Here is a 15,436-nt window from a genome sequence, read left to right as displayed (position 1 = left end):
GTGGACAAACCCTGAGATGAGCAGAGAAATCTCATCCCACCCCTGCAGCCAATGGCACCAACACCAGCTGGCCAAACAGCCCCATCCCTGTGGATCCCTCCCATCTCCACAGCGAGGCACCACTCCAGATCAGAGCTGGGCCGGTCTGAGCCCCCTGGGATGCTGGATTTTGCCAGGCACTGTATCCAAACCATGGAGGTTTGCTGGGTCACAGCATCACCCCCAAACACAGCCATGTCTGACTCCATGAGGAATGACCTGCAGGTAAGGTTTGCAGGAAGTGGGAATGGAAGGAGAGGAGGGATTAACGTGGCTGCTGGGTCAGTGGGCAGGAGGAGGGGGAGAACCCTGTGTGAACCAAAACTGGAAGGTGCAATCCCAATGTGTCCCCTCTCATGAGTCAACAGGACCCTCAGATGGGGGTGGGAGAGTTTGAACCCTCCCTTGTGGCAAAGCATAAAACCCCAGAGGTGCCCCAGAGGGGGGTTACCTGCCTGCCACACTCTTGCCAGATGCACTTGCCTGGGCTCACTAGCAAAACAGGCCAGAAAAGGGTCTTTTATGGAAGATGTGGCTCATTCTCACGAAGTTCTGGAGCTGTGCTGGCAGGAGATGCAGAGCTGGGTCCTTCCCTCTGCTCTGAGACTGGGGATGAAGAGAGTGGAGCCAATTTTCTTCTATGGAAGGAGGTAGAAATCAAACAGAACCGTGTTTATCCTATGCCAAGTATTGGTTTATTCTAGGTCAATTAAAAATGTGTCTGGATGATGCTTTTAAGGCTGGAGATGTCTGTGGGATACAAAAGGAAAGTCTCAGTGGATTGCTGGCTTGGAGAGCCTGGGAGGAATTTTAATAAACCATCCAAAATCCCCTCGGTTTTCCTGCTGCTTTCACTCAGGGTCCCAAACATGTTTCTAACAGGAATAGGGCTTCCAACACCCACCAACCCCAGCCTGGAGACAGTCTTGGAGATGGGAAGTGCCCAAGCCCTGGCAGCAAACCTGCAGCAGGTGGGGGAAGGAAGCCTGGCAGCCTGAGCCTTTCCCCTCCTGGTGAGCAGAGCCAGGGAGTGGATGTGGATCTGTCTAGAGTGGGGCAGGTAGAGCCTGGAACACACCTGAGATCCTCAAACCAAACTCATCTCCAGTGGAAAAACGTTTTTCATTTCCTAGGAATGAACCCCTCTCTGTGAAATGCTTTAAATCCCCTCAGAGCCACCTGCTTTCCCCAGTCACAGCAGGGATATGGTGCCGAGGGGGGCAGCTGCTTCCTGCAAGGCTTTGGATGGGATCTGTCCCGGATTCCTGAGGAGCAGTGCAGACTCCGGCAGGAATCAGCCCTCTCTCGCCTCGGGGAGGTGCCGTGAGCGGCTGCTCCAAGCGCTTTGATCCAATTTCACGCCAGTGCCACACTTTTCTCCGGAGGGGCTGGAAACTGCAGCTGCAGCTCCACCAGCTCCGTCCTCTGGGAATCCCAGCGCCACGGATGTGCTGACAGCGGGTTTTGTGCCGGCTGAGCAGCTCTGCCCTAATCTGCTCCTTTCCCCACTGCCTGGTCCTTGCTGTCCGTGCTGTGTGAGCAGTCTGGGCAGGGAGGGGAGGGTTGTTCCAGGGCAGAGCTGGAGGAATTCTGTTGGTGAGAGCAGCTGGCTGGGAGAGCCTCACCCCCAGCCTCATCCTCCTCTTTCTTCGTATTTTCCTCTCCCCGAGCCTCGCTGCCAGCTGCCTGCTGGGATTTCTTGGTTTGAGGGGAAAAAAGACTGCCACTGCCCTTCTCTTCAGGCTGGCATTCCTTGGTTTTAATGCCCACGGCTTTTAGGATCGTGTCCATCTGCTTCATGTAGTCCAGGTGGCCGTTTACCTGCAGGGAACAAGAGTTCTGTGAGTGGGGAACCCACAGGGATCCAGCTCAGCCAAATCCTTCATCCCAACAGCCACACTGCCTTGGGTTTGGCTCTGACAGATGGAAAGAATGAGGTTGGACAAAATCACAGAATCATGGAATTGTTAAGGTTGGAAAGATCTTTACGATCATCAAGTCCATCATGCCGAGGCCAACACTAACCCCTGGCCCCAAGTGCCACATTCATATGTGTTTTGAACACTTCCAGGAGTGATGGTTCCAACACTGGGTAAGTGCAGGTGTCCATCAAGCAGCCTGAAGTGGCTGCAGCGTTTGGGGCACACTCTGGTGCTGGATGACTTTTCCTCTGAGATGTTTGAAAGCCTGGGCCTGGCTGAGCTCCACCCCTCAAATCCTGGGAGGGTAAAGGAGGGTAAAGCCCCCCTGCAGTGGGGAGAGATGCCCAGACAGGAGAGTTCTCTTAGTTCAGTTGCCTGCTCTTGCTAAAGGTGTCCTCCAGGTGCCTCAGCTCCCTTATAAAAGCCAAGACTATCTATTTAAATTAGGACAGAGTCATTAAACCTCACAGAGCTCCCAAGCCGAGGTTCTCAGCTGGAAGCTGCACTGATCCATCCTGCCCTGTGTAAAAGCAGGAGCCCAGGAGTTACGAGTTCATAAAACAAATAAAGGTCATCAGTAGGTGTAAAAACCCAGACAGTTTTATTGTAAGATTAATTCCATGACAAGATAACCCCTGCTGAGTTGGATGTTGTAAAGCTCCCTTCCAATCAGGGCACAGGAGGAACGGAAATCTCTGCAGGTGATGGTTCTTGATGCTAAAGGCCACGTGGCTGGAAAGGCTGAAATTTGTTCCCCATTCCAGGTGTCCCGAGCACTTATTGATGTACCAACAACATCCCCAGATACTTCAGCATCTCTGGTAAATCTAATTTTTAGCAGTTTAAATTTTCCTCACCCAGCCAGAGAACTGCCTTGGCCTTTTATTTTCCCAAACCTTGCTAGTAATTAGGGAATTTCTGTGGCAGGGAATAGCCATAACCTCAGTTGCAGGATTCCTGCTTCTCACACACAGGGATGACTCCCCCAGGAAGGGCTGATGATGGTAAGAGGTCTTCACAGAGCTCTGTAAAGACCCCAGCCCTGGACCCTCTGCTCATCTTCTGCTTGTTCCTGCCTGGTGCCATAGCAATCCTTCAGCTGCCCCATCCCTGGCAGTGTCCAAGGCCAGGCTGGATGGGGCTTGGAGCAGCCTGGAATAGTGGAAGGTGTCCCTGCCCATGGCAGGGGATGGCACTGGATGAGCTTTAAGGTACCTCCTAACCCAAACCAGGGTTCTCAGCACAATTCTCCCAAAGCTAAAGACAACCTTTTCTCCACAAATCCAACCCTCAGAGCTGTTTGTGTGAAGCAGCTTTGGAGGGGGAGCACATTTGGCTGCACTGAGGGCTTGCAGCAAATGGAAGGATTTAATCAGCACATCAAGAATACAAATATGTGACTTGAATCCGTCCAGATGGCTCAGTGGGTTCTGGGTGTTTTGAACAGGTTAGTTAATGGAAGTAATGATGGAAAAGAACAACCTTTTTACTGTTGGGGGGGGGGGGGGAGGGGCTGGAGGAAGGAATGGAGCAAGGAATGGCCAAGGGGGGCAGAGACACGAAGGAACTGGAGTTACTGGGAGCAGGGGCAGAAGGCTCTTGGTTTGCTGCATTCAGAACCTCTCCAGTCACACCATCTGCCTGCCCTGCCTTGGGAATTCTCAGCCTGTTGTTACTGAGTCATTAGGCAGAAAGAACAGATTTCCTTTGCCACCCTAAGGACTGATTTTCATTACTCCTCAGCATCCAGCAGCTTCCACTAAAACAACACAGGGAATTCCTCTTCCCTGAGCACCACGATCCCTGAGAGATGCTGGGTATGAGCCATTCTGAGGAGCTCATGAAACTGAAAGAGAAGCTGAGACCTTGTGAGAGTTTGTTCTTCCTGCAGCTCTGCTCAGTTTCTTCCAAAGAAACCCACCCCTGTCTCTAGGATAGCATAGGAGAGGATTCCATAAAGCTGGACCAGAGCAACCCCTGAGACATGCACGAGGAGGGAGGACTCTTGTCTGCTGCACTGAGCCACCAGCAAAAGAACAGCAAACAAACTGCCTTGCCACTTTAAAGCCATCCTGTTGGGAAAACCCAGCAATTCCAGCACTCTAAAGCTTGTTTTTATCTTCAGTCTGAAAGCCTGACTTCCTCTGCTGGGCAGATGGTGCTGGAGATGGGAGGGGAACATCTACAACATTGTCAATAAAAACTTTAAAGGCAAATAAAGAAATATTTTAGTATTTGTCAGAACAAAGTGCAGGGAGAATTTAGGACAAAAGGAAGACTGTGCTTGGCACTACAGTAAATACATTTCTGTTTGTGGTAAAGAAAGCAGTGGGGTGGGTTTATTGGGATTGTTTAGATGACTTCTCCCAGCCATATTTGACTTTATGGTTGCTTTGACTCACTGGAACCCACGAGCCAGCCGCCTCTGGTACTGACTGCCGTGATTCCAGGGGGAATCTGTAGAGGACAAAGCTGATGGCTTTGCCCTGGGGGATCCATCAGCCAGTCACTCCACCACGTTTGGAAAGGTTTTCAAGTCCAAATTCACCCAAAAGTATCAAAAATGTCCCTGAGCACAATCAGTTGTGACAATTAAACTGCCAGGGCAGTGTTTCTGTTGGATGGAGAGGATTAAGAATCCTGGCTTCTTTCCAGTTTGACCCCCAGGAGCAGAGTGTGCCAAGGGGAGGGCAGGGGAAGGGCTGGCAGAAAGGAAACTTTCCCCAGAATCCTGGCTCTGCTGCAGACACGTGCCCAGGGGCGACTCAGTCACAACACTGATGTCACAACAATGACATCACAGGGCCAAGCTCGACACAGCAAGATAACACTGGATTGCTCACTCCAGATCCTGTCCAGTGTCCTTCAATAAAAGCTCCTCCACCCATCCCACCCAGCCAACACAGGAGTACACATGGCTCCAAATGCTCTGCAGGGCTATGGAACTGCCAGAGCTCAGCTGAGTGTCCCTGTTCTCCCTGCGGGCAGGAGAAGGACAGGACAGCCCAGCTGTGCCTTCCTCCTGCTCCCCACAGCATCAACCCCCTGAGGGATTCACAGGGAATCACTGTGGAGGCAAGCAGTGTGGTGGGGAATGCACAGGTCACTCATACACCTGAGAATTTCACTGCTTTGATGTCTTTTAAGTCAATCAAGTCCAAACAGCAACTTTATTCCTCAGCAAAAGATCCCCTCAAGTTCAACCATCTCTGCAGAGCTTGGTTATTTCAGCAGGAGCAGCAACCACCTCAGAGGGGATCCTTCAGGATTCCCTTTTGGTTAATACTGTCTGTTCTCATAGCAAATGGTATTTTATAGGGGATGAAGGAGTTCCTGGAGTGAGCTGAAGGTTCTGGAGCTCAGTGGATAATCCCAGCTCACCTCCCAGGAGCCCTCAGCTGCCCCGGGTGTCACACAGAGTGAAACCAAACGGCAGAGCCAGCTCAGCCCCTCTGGGTATTGTTATTGTTTGCTCTCCTTTTCCCAAAGCTACAGGGAATGTGGTGTCCAAGACAAGCATTGGAGTCCAGCTCTGCTCTGAACTGAACTGCCAGCTCTGGGAGCTGTTGGTGCAGAAGAGAAGCAGCTCAAAGGTCCCTGCTGCTTTCCAAAAACTCCTCATTCTGGATGCTGCCTCCAAGCCCACACAGCCCAAATGGTGGCACAGGCTGATGGATTGCAGGGCTCCCAAGCTCTGCCAGGCTATCCCTCAAAATCCAGTCAGGTCTGCCAGGCTGGCAGGCTTCTCTGGTCACAGATATTCCCACATGTCAGTGAAAGCCTTAATTCTGAGTCTGGCTATATCCTGCATGACAGAGGGCATCCACAGAATCCCAGAATGGTTTGGACTGGAAGGGATCTTGAAGGTCCTCCAATTCCACCCCTGCCATGGCAGGGACACCTTCCACTGTCCCAGACTCCTCCAAGTCCCAATGTCCAACCTGCCCTTGGACACTTCCAGGACCCACAGCTTCTCTGGGCACCCTGTGCCAGGGTCTCAGCACCCTCATAGGAAGAATTTCTTCCCAATATCCCATCTCTCCCTGCCCTCTGGCAGTGGGAAGCCATTGCCTGTGTCCTCCACCCCTTGTCCCAAGTTTCTCTGCAGCTCTCTTGGAGCTCCTTTAGGCCCTGGAAAGGGCTCTGAGGTCTCCCTGGGGCCTTCTCTTCTCCAAGATGAATAATCTCAACTCTTAGCCTGGCAGAAAACGTCCTGGGTTTTCTCACAGTTTTCTGACAGCTCGTGGCAGAGCCCTGATGCTGCCTGGGCAGAGGAGCTGGAAAAATCCAGAGACAGAGCAGATTGCACAGCAGGAAACAGAAAACATTCAACATACCTTGACACAGGCTGTGCTGAATGAAGTTAGAATAGGAATAAAATTCTTCTGTTTGGATTCTCAGGAAACAATGTTTTCTCAAAGGGAGGACAGTGAATACATCCACTAATACAGAAACTGCAAATTATATGGATTTATTAAAAAATTGATTCAATTCACCAATTGAATTTGGCACCTGCAGCAATGGTGCATCCTGGGCACCAGCAGTCCTTCAGAAACCAATAAAAATATATTTGAGAAAAAACTGATAGAGCTGAATTTATTTATTGGAAATCCTGACAATGCCATTTGCATTATTCCTCTTTGTTTCTCTTTCTGCTCTGACAAATTGAGAGAATAAAGATTTATACTGCTGAGGCTCAGAGGCTTTGCTTTCACATCATCCCTTTGCACAATCACAGTCTTTGCGGACAGAATGAGGCACTCAATTCTTATTTTTCTTCTCATTTCAAAACTCACTTGAGTGGTAAAAGTTCTCCTTTCATTGCAGTGATATTTTTTGAGCTAGACTGTAATTTTTTTCTGCAATCATCTTTCAGCCACAACAGATTGATCCAGTCATTGTCACCTCTGGGGTGGTAATGGAGGGATGTTCCCCTCAGACACCCTCAAGCAGTTCCACACCAAGGCAAGAGCTTTTTCCAAGAGTTTTTCCCATCAAACTTTGATATGTTTTGTGATCAATGTTAAAAATTCTGAGTAATCACTGGCTTTTGCTGGATTCATCTACTGCTGAAAATCTCTGCCAGCTTTACTCTCAATTTACCTTCAGCAGTTCCAAGAGAAGATGGAGAGGAATAAAATAGAGAGTATAACAAGAAAACCCAGGAAGCAAATGGAGGAATCAGGTTTCTGGAGGTCTAAGGGACAAATGGAGAACAGCTGTACACTGGTGACAACAGGCAGCACAAAACTGGGAATTAATATTCTGAATTAGTCCTTGAAAGACTAGGAATTGAAAGGAAGGGAACGTGTCTTCACAAATGTCCCTCTGTTGCCAGTAATGCACTCCAAGCCATCCCACTGAAGGAAACAGCTCTTCCCTTGATTTTTCAACTGTTTGTGGAGCTGCTGTTGACTATTTTTTGTTGATGCTCTCCCCAACAACCACCACTTGTTTACAAGGTAGCTACAATTAAATACTCAGTTTTTGGTACTAATCCAAGTGGAAATTATTTACATTCAATGGTTTAAAAAGTGTTTTAAAAGGTCCAGCATAAACTGTGCATATAATTATCACTGAGGAATAATTTGAACATTGGGCCATGGAGGACAAGAGATCTGAAAAATAAAGACTGGATTGATATACTGAATTATAGAAAGAGCTTAGGGGACCCAGGTGTCTGCCACTAGAAACCACAGCAGGCCACTGGTGAGCCAAAATACTGGATATATTGATCACACCAGGACTATGGAAAGTTTTTCAGGAAGCCATACAAGAACATTGAGATGAGGTTTGGTGTCCATAACCAGAAGGATGCATCAGGACCAGCCTGAAGCAGAGGGTGACTCCTGTAACACCCAAAGGGATTGTCACCCTTACTCTCCCATCTTGCTCCAGGAACACATGAGATTTGGCAGCTCAAACATTACCATCTCTGATGTTTTCAAACCCACAAAACAAGGTCACCTGAGATTGACAAAAGGAATTTTTGCTGGTTTTGAGGACAACAACCTGTTCTGACTCATCCCTCATGAGCTGATGGCAGTAATGTGTCTGGACAAGAAGTCTTGGGAATTTCCAAGAGCTGTGCAGTAGTGCCACATCTCTCCTCAGCAATGTGATATCCTATAAATCCACCTCACAGGGATTTGCAGATGGTTTAAGCTCTCCCCCTTCCCCAGTGTCACCGGGGCAGTGACACCTTTGTGGTATTTCAGTGACATTCAGCTCCTATCAATAATTCAGCTGCTCTAATTGCAGCATCTCAAACACATGATGTGCACAAGGTGTCAGCAAAGTCAGCCTTCCCCTTGATTAACACTTTTAATTGGCTATAGCACTGGGATTTTGTTTCCATGTTAGCTGAGGAGGTTCTGACCTCAAAGGGAGCTCAAAGGGAGCAGAAAAATAATACAGAATCAGCATTCATGTTCCAGTAGAAGACAGGAAATTAAAAGCTGAATTTTCTATCCTTAATTCATCAGCCTGGGCTCTGTGTGGCCAATCCTGCAGAATCCAGCTGAAGAGTACTTTGGGAAAACTCTCACTGCATTGCTCCAGGAATGGCTGGGATGGGGAAAGCTGCCTGCAAAGCCAACAGCTACAGACCTGCCCACTGCAAACCAGGAGAGAACAGGGGATGCCTGCAGGAACTGTCCCACTGCCACATGCAAAGCGCTCCAAGTGGGAATAGAAAATCTATCAAAGATGATTTGTGATGCCAGGTGATTTGTCATGTTCCACAGGAGAAAGATGTGCTGGCATCACAACTTGGCTGTCTCTGCAAAGGAACAGTGAATTTCCTCTGCTGGGCTGTGTTTGATGGAAATATAGGCCACCTGTGAGTCACTCAAATGTGGCATTGGTTCCCTCTGCTCTTGTGACGGAGAAGCTGCAGTCCCAGGAATTCAGCCCTGCCCAGGGAAGCTGGGGGCTGTGAACACTCCCCAGATAATGTGGGAATCCTCTGTGGAAGGATACACAGGTTACAGGCACCATGGGGGAATGGGAAAATCCCTCCCGTAGATCTGCAGAAAACTGTGGCAACTCTGCTGGTTCCCAGTTGTGGGAATTTGGGCACCAGCCTGATGAAATATGAGTCCTGTAAAATGGTTCTCTCTGCCTTTAGAGGCAGCTGAGCATCCCCAGGCTCCCACAAAGCACATCCAGCCCGAGCAGTCCGTGTGTGCTGGAGCGAGGAGAGATGTCAGCCTTTGAGGTTTGTCAGCCACAAAGCAAAAACAAACTGCAAGTTATTCATGGCCTCGTTTGCACTTTTTTTTGGGAAACCTTTTTCATTTTCTTCCTCTGTTCTAACACAGTGACAGAGCCCTCACCCTCTGCTTGTGTCCCAAAGGGAAAAACATTTTGACTATGTATTTAATGTGGCATTCTTGGAGCTCCCAAATCAACAGCAAAGAGGAGCACAGAAGATGAAGCCACTGATGATTCCAGAGGTGTGGAAGTCATATCTGTGACCTCACAGCCTAACAGAGAGATGGAATTGTTTCCACAAAGCCTTGCTTATTGCCCTGAGGGGAGAGGGGCTCTCCCAGCTCCTCCAGGCAGCTGCCTTGGAGTTCTGCTCCAAGCACTTGTTCCTCTAATCCTGCCCTTGGGGAGGTGGCACTGCTCACTGGGAACAAGTGAAACAAAGGAGCAATGACATACTGGCAACCTTTCTGTGCCTTTCCAACTCCCCAGGGCTCTTAGTTAATCCACATTTTGTAACCACAATTAATTCTTTGCTGCAAGCCTTGGGAACACAGTGGGAAAACCCACAATTTAATGTGTTCGGAGAAAAAAAACCCTGACTCACAGAAGTGCCAAAATAATTTGGTTTCACAAAATTCAGACTTTCCATCTGCTTATGGCATTGATGTACCTGACTGCCTTGAATCTGCCTTCCCTCAAAATGGGAATTTTGGTCCCTTTTCTGAGAGCTGACAGGAGGATGGATCCTGGTGGGGGGTTGCTCTCTTCTCCCAGGTGACAAGTGAGAGGACAAAAGGAAACAGCCTCAGTCTGTGTTAGAGGACATTTAGATTGGCTATTAGGGAAAATTTCTCCATGGAAAAGGCTGTTCAGCCCTGGCACAGGGCAATGATGGAATTCCCCTCCTTGGAGGGATTTAAAAGCTCTGTGGATGAGGCACTTGGGGACATGGGTTAGTAATGGCAGTGCTGGGGGAATGACTGGTCTCAATGGTCTCTTGAGAGCTTTTTCCCCCCCTCACCAATTCCACAATTCTAAGATCCATCCTTGCTCTCCACTGGACTTCCAGCCACGCATTCTCACTGCCTCTAAACCTGCAATTTCATCCCTGAGTTCTGCTGCTGTGAAAATACCCATTCCTGACCTGTTGCTGACTCCTGAGCCTCCCTGAAGGTGCTCCTTGAGCAGTTCTGCAATACTCAAATACTAATTCAAACTGTACTGAACAAACTCCCCTGAGAACAAACAGCAATCAGGATAATCCCCTGCAGCTCCACGACTTCCTCGGTCTCTAACAGGTGCTGTCAAATAAATCCACAGAATAAATCAGCCCCTTTGTAACCATGAGGAAGGATTTTATAACTGCATTTGCTGAGTGGGAGGACATTTTTCTCTCTGCTTTTTTTATTGACAGTCATATAAAAAACATGCTAATCAAGAAATTCACCTCGGAGGTGAATTCCTGTTTATACTGAGAGCTCCTAATCCTCCACTCATTTGAGGATTCTGGTGCTACCACAGTAAGAAGAACCAAACTGTTTGGATCCAGACTAGTTCTCATTATGGATGGACCAGGAGATGCCAAAAATACTGACAGTGCCTTTGTAATATTTTCATGCTGAGCACCTTTGCATCAGATATACTTTATTCTTCTGTTACAGCTTGTCCTTCTCCTGGCAGGACACTCACAAGAACCTCCAACAAGGGCATCTGCAGGGGTGGAGCTGGTGTGCATAAAGAAAATACCTGTATCCCTATATATCTCTAAATATCACTATGTGTTTTTCTGCTATGCTTCTTCAGTGTACTTGCAGCAAAATCCATTTCTGATTTCTTCCTACTTTAAAAAATATTGTCCCTGGATTTTCCTTCCCCATTCTTGCTCCTTTTACTTCTAAAATGTTCACCAGGATGCACTGTATTTCTTCCTGTGGTCTGGAAAATGGATCAAGGCAATGACACCTACTTAACATACATTTTTCCTCCCCAAAGCTTTGCAGTAAGATGAAGGAAGTGTCAATTCCTTCTGAAGCAGAGCAGCACTGGGGCTGACTCTGGCACCAGGCAACCAGGTTGCAGACACACAGCTCTGGGAGATAAGCAGAGAGAAGCTCTGCAAATGTTATTCATTCAGCTGAAATGTAAATCCTGCTCCTCTGAGGGGAGTGGGGAAGCTGCTGTGATCCAGGCAGGATGGAGTGTGCAGGGCTCTGGGGAGTTTCATGCTTCAGGAAGCAGAGGGTCATGAAAAAGAGGGTCTCTGAAGGGAACACAGAAAGAGAGGGGTGACACGGACTGACTGACAGGAAATGTCACCCCAGTGCCACCACTTGGCACCTTGGGCCATTTTCATGCCAGCAACAGATGTCAGAGAGCAAGTGAGTACTGGCAGCTCAGGAATGGTGAGAAAATGGATGTGGGAGTGGGTGGAAATGCTGACAACCCAAAGACATGCAAAGATGCAGGGACCATGTTTAAAAGCCTCCACTAAAATCATTCCTCCTGGGAAGACCCTGTTTTGTTCCTCCAAGCGTCTGTTCTCTGCTCAGCACCAAGCCCTGTGTGTGCTGCCAAGGGCTGTGCAGAGCTCAGTTATCATGAATGAAATGAGCTGAGAACAGTTGGGTATTTATAGGCTCAGCAAGCTGGTGCTCCAAAAATTCTAAAAGCTCTTCAAAGGGCCTTTAGCTCCAGAGCAACACTGACATTCCCTGCCAGCTTGTGGGGACACTTGGGAAGAAGAGTCATAGCAGGAACGCTGACCATGAAAATATCCTGAGCTTTGTGCTGGGCATCTTCCAGTTTGCAGAGAGTAAACAATAAATTAAAACATTAAGATATGGACAAAACACAATGGCATGTCCAAGGTTTCTGTGGATATGGATATACAAGATAAGTTCTGCATGGTTTTCTATGGAAGAGACAGCAACGTAGTGATGAGTTTAAGATAACTGAGTTGAATATTGCTAGATATATTGCCAGCTGTTCTAACAGTGGCTTATTACTAATGACACCAGATAGCTTTGAGGAAGCTAGATTTTTCCCAGATATACCAGTCAGTCTCCCTCTGTTTCCTGGAGACACACACTCCAAAAAGGCAGCAGGACCTGGCAAACCAACCATTGCTATCACAGAACTTCTGTAATTCCAAACCATTTCCGCCTCCTGCAGCCCTGGGGACCAAGGTACAAGGGCCAGGAGCCTGGCCCTGGCTGAACCTGAGCAGTGTGGAAGGCTCCACCAAGATAAGATAGTGGGTTGCGCCTGCTGTGCGGGCGCGTGTTTGAGATCCACGTTTTCCAGCTGCTGAGCCCAGCTCCCCAGAATCCACACTCACAGGGCTTGACACTAGGCTCTTTCCAACCCAAACCATTCCATGGTTCTGTGACAGCAAGAGGAGTAATAGCATTTTCTTGAGGAGTAATTACTTCTTGAGGAGTAATAGCACTTTTTATCTCCACTATGGGATGTGTCCGAACCAAAAAACCCAAAAAATATCCAACAGGAGAGGTAGATTCTCATTGTTTTGCTCAGTGTTGAGCACTAACTGGGCCAACAAAACGCAGAGGGAAGTGTAGATAAGAGTTCTCTCAAAGACAGGAAAGAGGGACAATGTATCTGGAGCCCTGGCTGGGCTCTCTTCAGTCCCCAGCTTCCCCAGAACAGTGAGTGTGGGGTTACAGTGCTGGAGGCAAAGAATGACGGAGAAAAAATGAGAATATGAGAACTTACCACAGAGGAAAGGTCCACGTTCACCATCCTCCTGTCATCCAGGTCAACTGGCTGGAGGCCTGCAACGTTGAGCTGGACAGAAGAGGTTCTATAAACAAAGCTCAGCAGCCAGTCCCCCCTGGAAGCAGAGAAGAGTGGGAATAAATCCTATTGCCCAACCAATGCCACGTGGAATCAAAGACTTCCAGAACACTTTGGGTCAGAAGGGACCTTAAAGCTTATCCTGTTCCACCCCTCTCATGGGCAGGGATGCCTTCCACTAGACCAGGCTGCTCCAAGCCCTGTCCAGCTTGACTTGGGACACTTCCAATGTGTTACTACTCAGACCACAAGAAGAGTGGAAGTGCTGGAAGCACAGTGACGTCTGAACCAAGACCTGCTGCAGGTCTGTGTGATGTAGCAATCACATGAGGAACCACTTGTTGGATTCAGGGCAGGTTCCTGGGACACAGGGGTGTAAGTCTGAATTGAATTCTTATTCATGGCTGTCGTCTCTTTACCTGCAGTGAGTTTAAAAACCTGACCCTTCTGTTTATTTCTGTGTTTGTTTAGGGATTGCACATTGACGCATTTAATCTGTTTCACGTACTGACAGGTTCTCCAGTCCATAAAGCTGTAAAGGTGATGAGACCTACAACACTGATGTTGTGACATAAATATTGACTGTGAAACTCCTGGGAGTGCTCCTGATTTATGTAGAAATACATGGATTCAGTGACAAAACTAGGAAGAGTTTGTTCCTACTCTAAAGCATCGCCATAAGTCACTGTGACAGTTTCAGGGTAGACTGTGGCATGAGGCGAGAAGGAAATATAAAACTCTTCTGAGCTGAGCAGCAGCATGAAATCTGGGCACTGAAATGTCACTGTACTCTACAGAGCAGATTTAAGTGGGACATGAGTGGGATTTTTGCTCTGTGATGGCAGCAGGTGAAATGCTCCTGGCACAGGTGCCTATTACTGGCCACTCCCAAATAATCCACACAAGGAGTTCTAAATCTACACAGAGCCCTGCAAAACCTTTAAACATATTCACACTGCTCAGGTGTGGGGGTCTTTCAAAAGCTGAGCCAGTCCAACCGGTTTGGGTGAGGTTTCCCCCTGGGAATTTGCAACCCTGCTGTTAAGTGGGAGGGGACAGCTCCAACAGCTGACAGGGCTCTCACTCACCCTGTCCCCTCATATTCCAAAGCCAAAGGAGAACAAGGACTGAAGCTCAACAATTGGGCTCAAATCTGATCTCACAGGAATTCTATTCAGTGTAATTCATCTGATCTTAACAGAGTTACTCCTGAAGTGACAGAACGAGGCCACTCTTTGTACAAGCAAGAGACCAGAGAAATCAGAGTCAGGTGATGCCTTACCACAAAATGATTATATAATCTTTCTCTTTACCTCAATCCTCACAGAAATTCCCCAAATCTCTCAATTCCCTCCTCTAGCTGCCCCTCATGTTACCAGAATAATCCTCTAGACACATGCACACACACTGTATTTTATTCCAACAGCACAAGCAGGCTTAGAAACCATAACAAGATCTTTTTTTTTTAATTTGTGTGTGTGTATTATAGGAAATGGATACACAGAGCTTTTTACAGTGAAATTTCTTTTTGTAGAATGCAGAGAGGAACAATATTTTCTGGGTAAACTCAGTTATATGCAATGATTTCTATAATTTATGGCTTCTTGGAGGAACTCAGAGCACTGCCAGGGAGGCAGCTTCTCCTTATGGCACAGGAAGAAACACTGCAAGTGATGTTTACATCCAGCATCCCTGAAAATCCCGGGATGCAAGAGGACAAAAAGCAACAATTTTCAGCCTAGCTGAGAGATAGGGTTGATAATTTGTTGTTTTAGCCTTTAATACTTTTAATTAACTTATTTATTCTTTCTAAGTTAAAACACTCTGTTAGAATCACAGTAACATAATACTTCCCCACCTTCCACATACTTGTGTAGGCATCCATATGGATATGTGCATGGAAAACTCCAGCAGCATTTTCACCTATCCTTGACCTGAGGGCTCACAGCTTTATAATCTGTCCTGACTTGCAGGTTCTTTGCTAATTTTCTTGCCTGGTTATTTCTCAGTTTATTTCCCCATGCTCTTAGTCTTCTCTGTTTCATTCCTTGGTTTTAATTTCCCCTTATCTAATTGTGCTGGTAAGCAGTGTTCCTGCCACAATTATCTTCCAAGACACAGTCATTAGGTTTGAAGCTGTCACTTGAATACTTAATAGCTTTTCTGAGATTGCTTCAGCTGTTTTGGGCCTCTGAACCTCCCTCTTCTCACCCAGCAGCTCCCATAACTCTGCACAACAGTTGTCTGCTTTTATTTCTAAGATGTTTTTAAATGTGGTTTTATAAGGCTGTTATTTGTTTTGAAGGCAATCTTTGTATTCTTTCATATCCTTACTAAATTTGCTGCAGCTTTTCCAGCTATTCTTCCTTTGAAAGTTAAATATCTTGTTCTTTGGACCATCTTGGCCAGAAACCCACTCCAGATATAAAACCCTTCTGTTTGCTTGA

At 47.4% G+C, this 15,436-nt stretch overlaps 1 protein-coding gene across 1 annotated transcript in view; it reads right to left on the bottom strand.

Annotated features, from left to right (window-relative positions):
* Positions 1-711: 711 nt before the first annotated feature.
* Positions 712-15,436, bottom strand: part of TMCO4 (transmembrane and coiled-coil domains 4) — a 36,859-nt gene continuing 22,134 nt past the window's right edge. Inside the window, exons 13-14 of the mRNA XM_066334403.1 lie at positions 12,909-13,026; positions 712-1,860 (exon numbers count right to left, since the gene is read on the bottom strand). Coding sequence (XP_066190500.1) covers positions 1,528-1,860; positions 12,909-13,026 — 451 coding nt within the window. The 3' untranslated portion in view covers positions 712-1,527. The remainder of the gene's footprint in view (positions 1,861-12,908; positions 13,027-15,436) is intronic.

This window comes from Sylvia atricapilla, chromosome 22 (genome assembly GCF_009819655.1).
Source record: "Sylvia atricapilla isolate bSylAtr1 chromosome 22, bSylAtr1.pri, whole genome shotgun sequence".
Lineage (NCBI taxonomy): Eukaryota > Metazoa > Chordata > Aves > Passeriformes > Sylviidae > Sylvia > Sylvia atricapilla.
The sequence above is the reverse complement of the archived record's forward strand: the minus strand, read 5'-3'. Positions and strand labels throughout refer to the sequence as shown.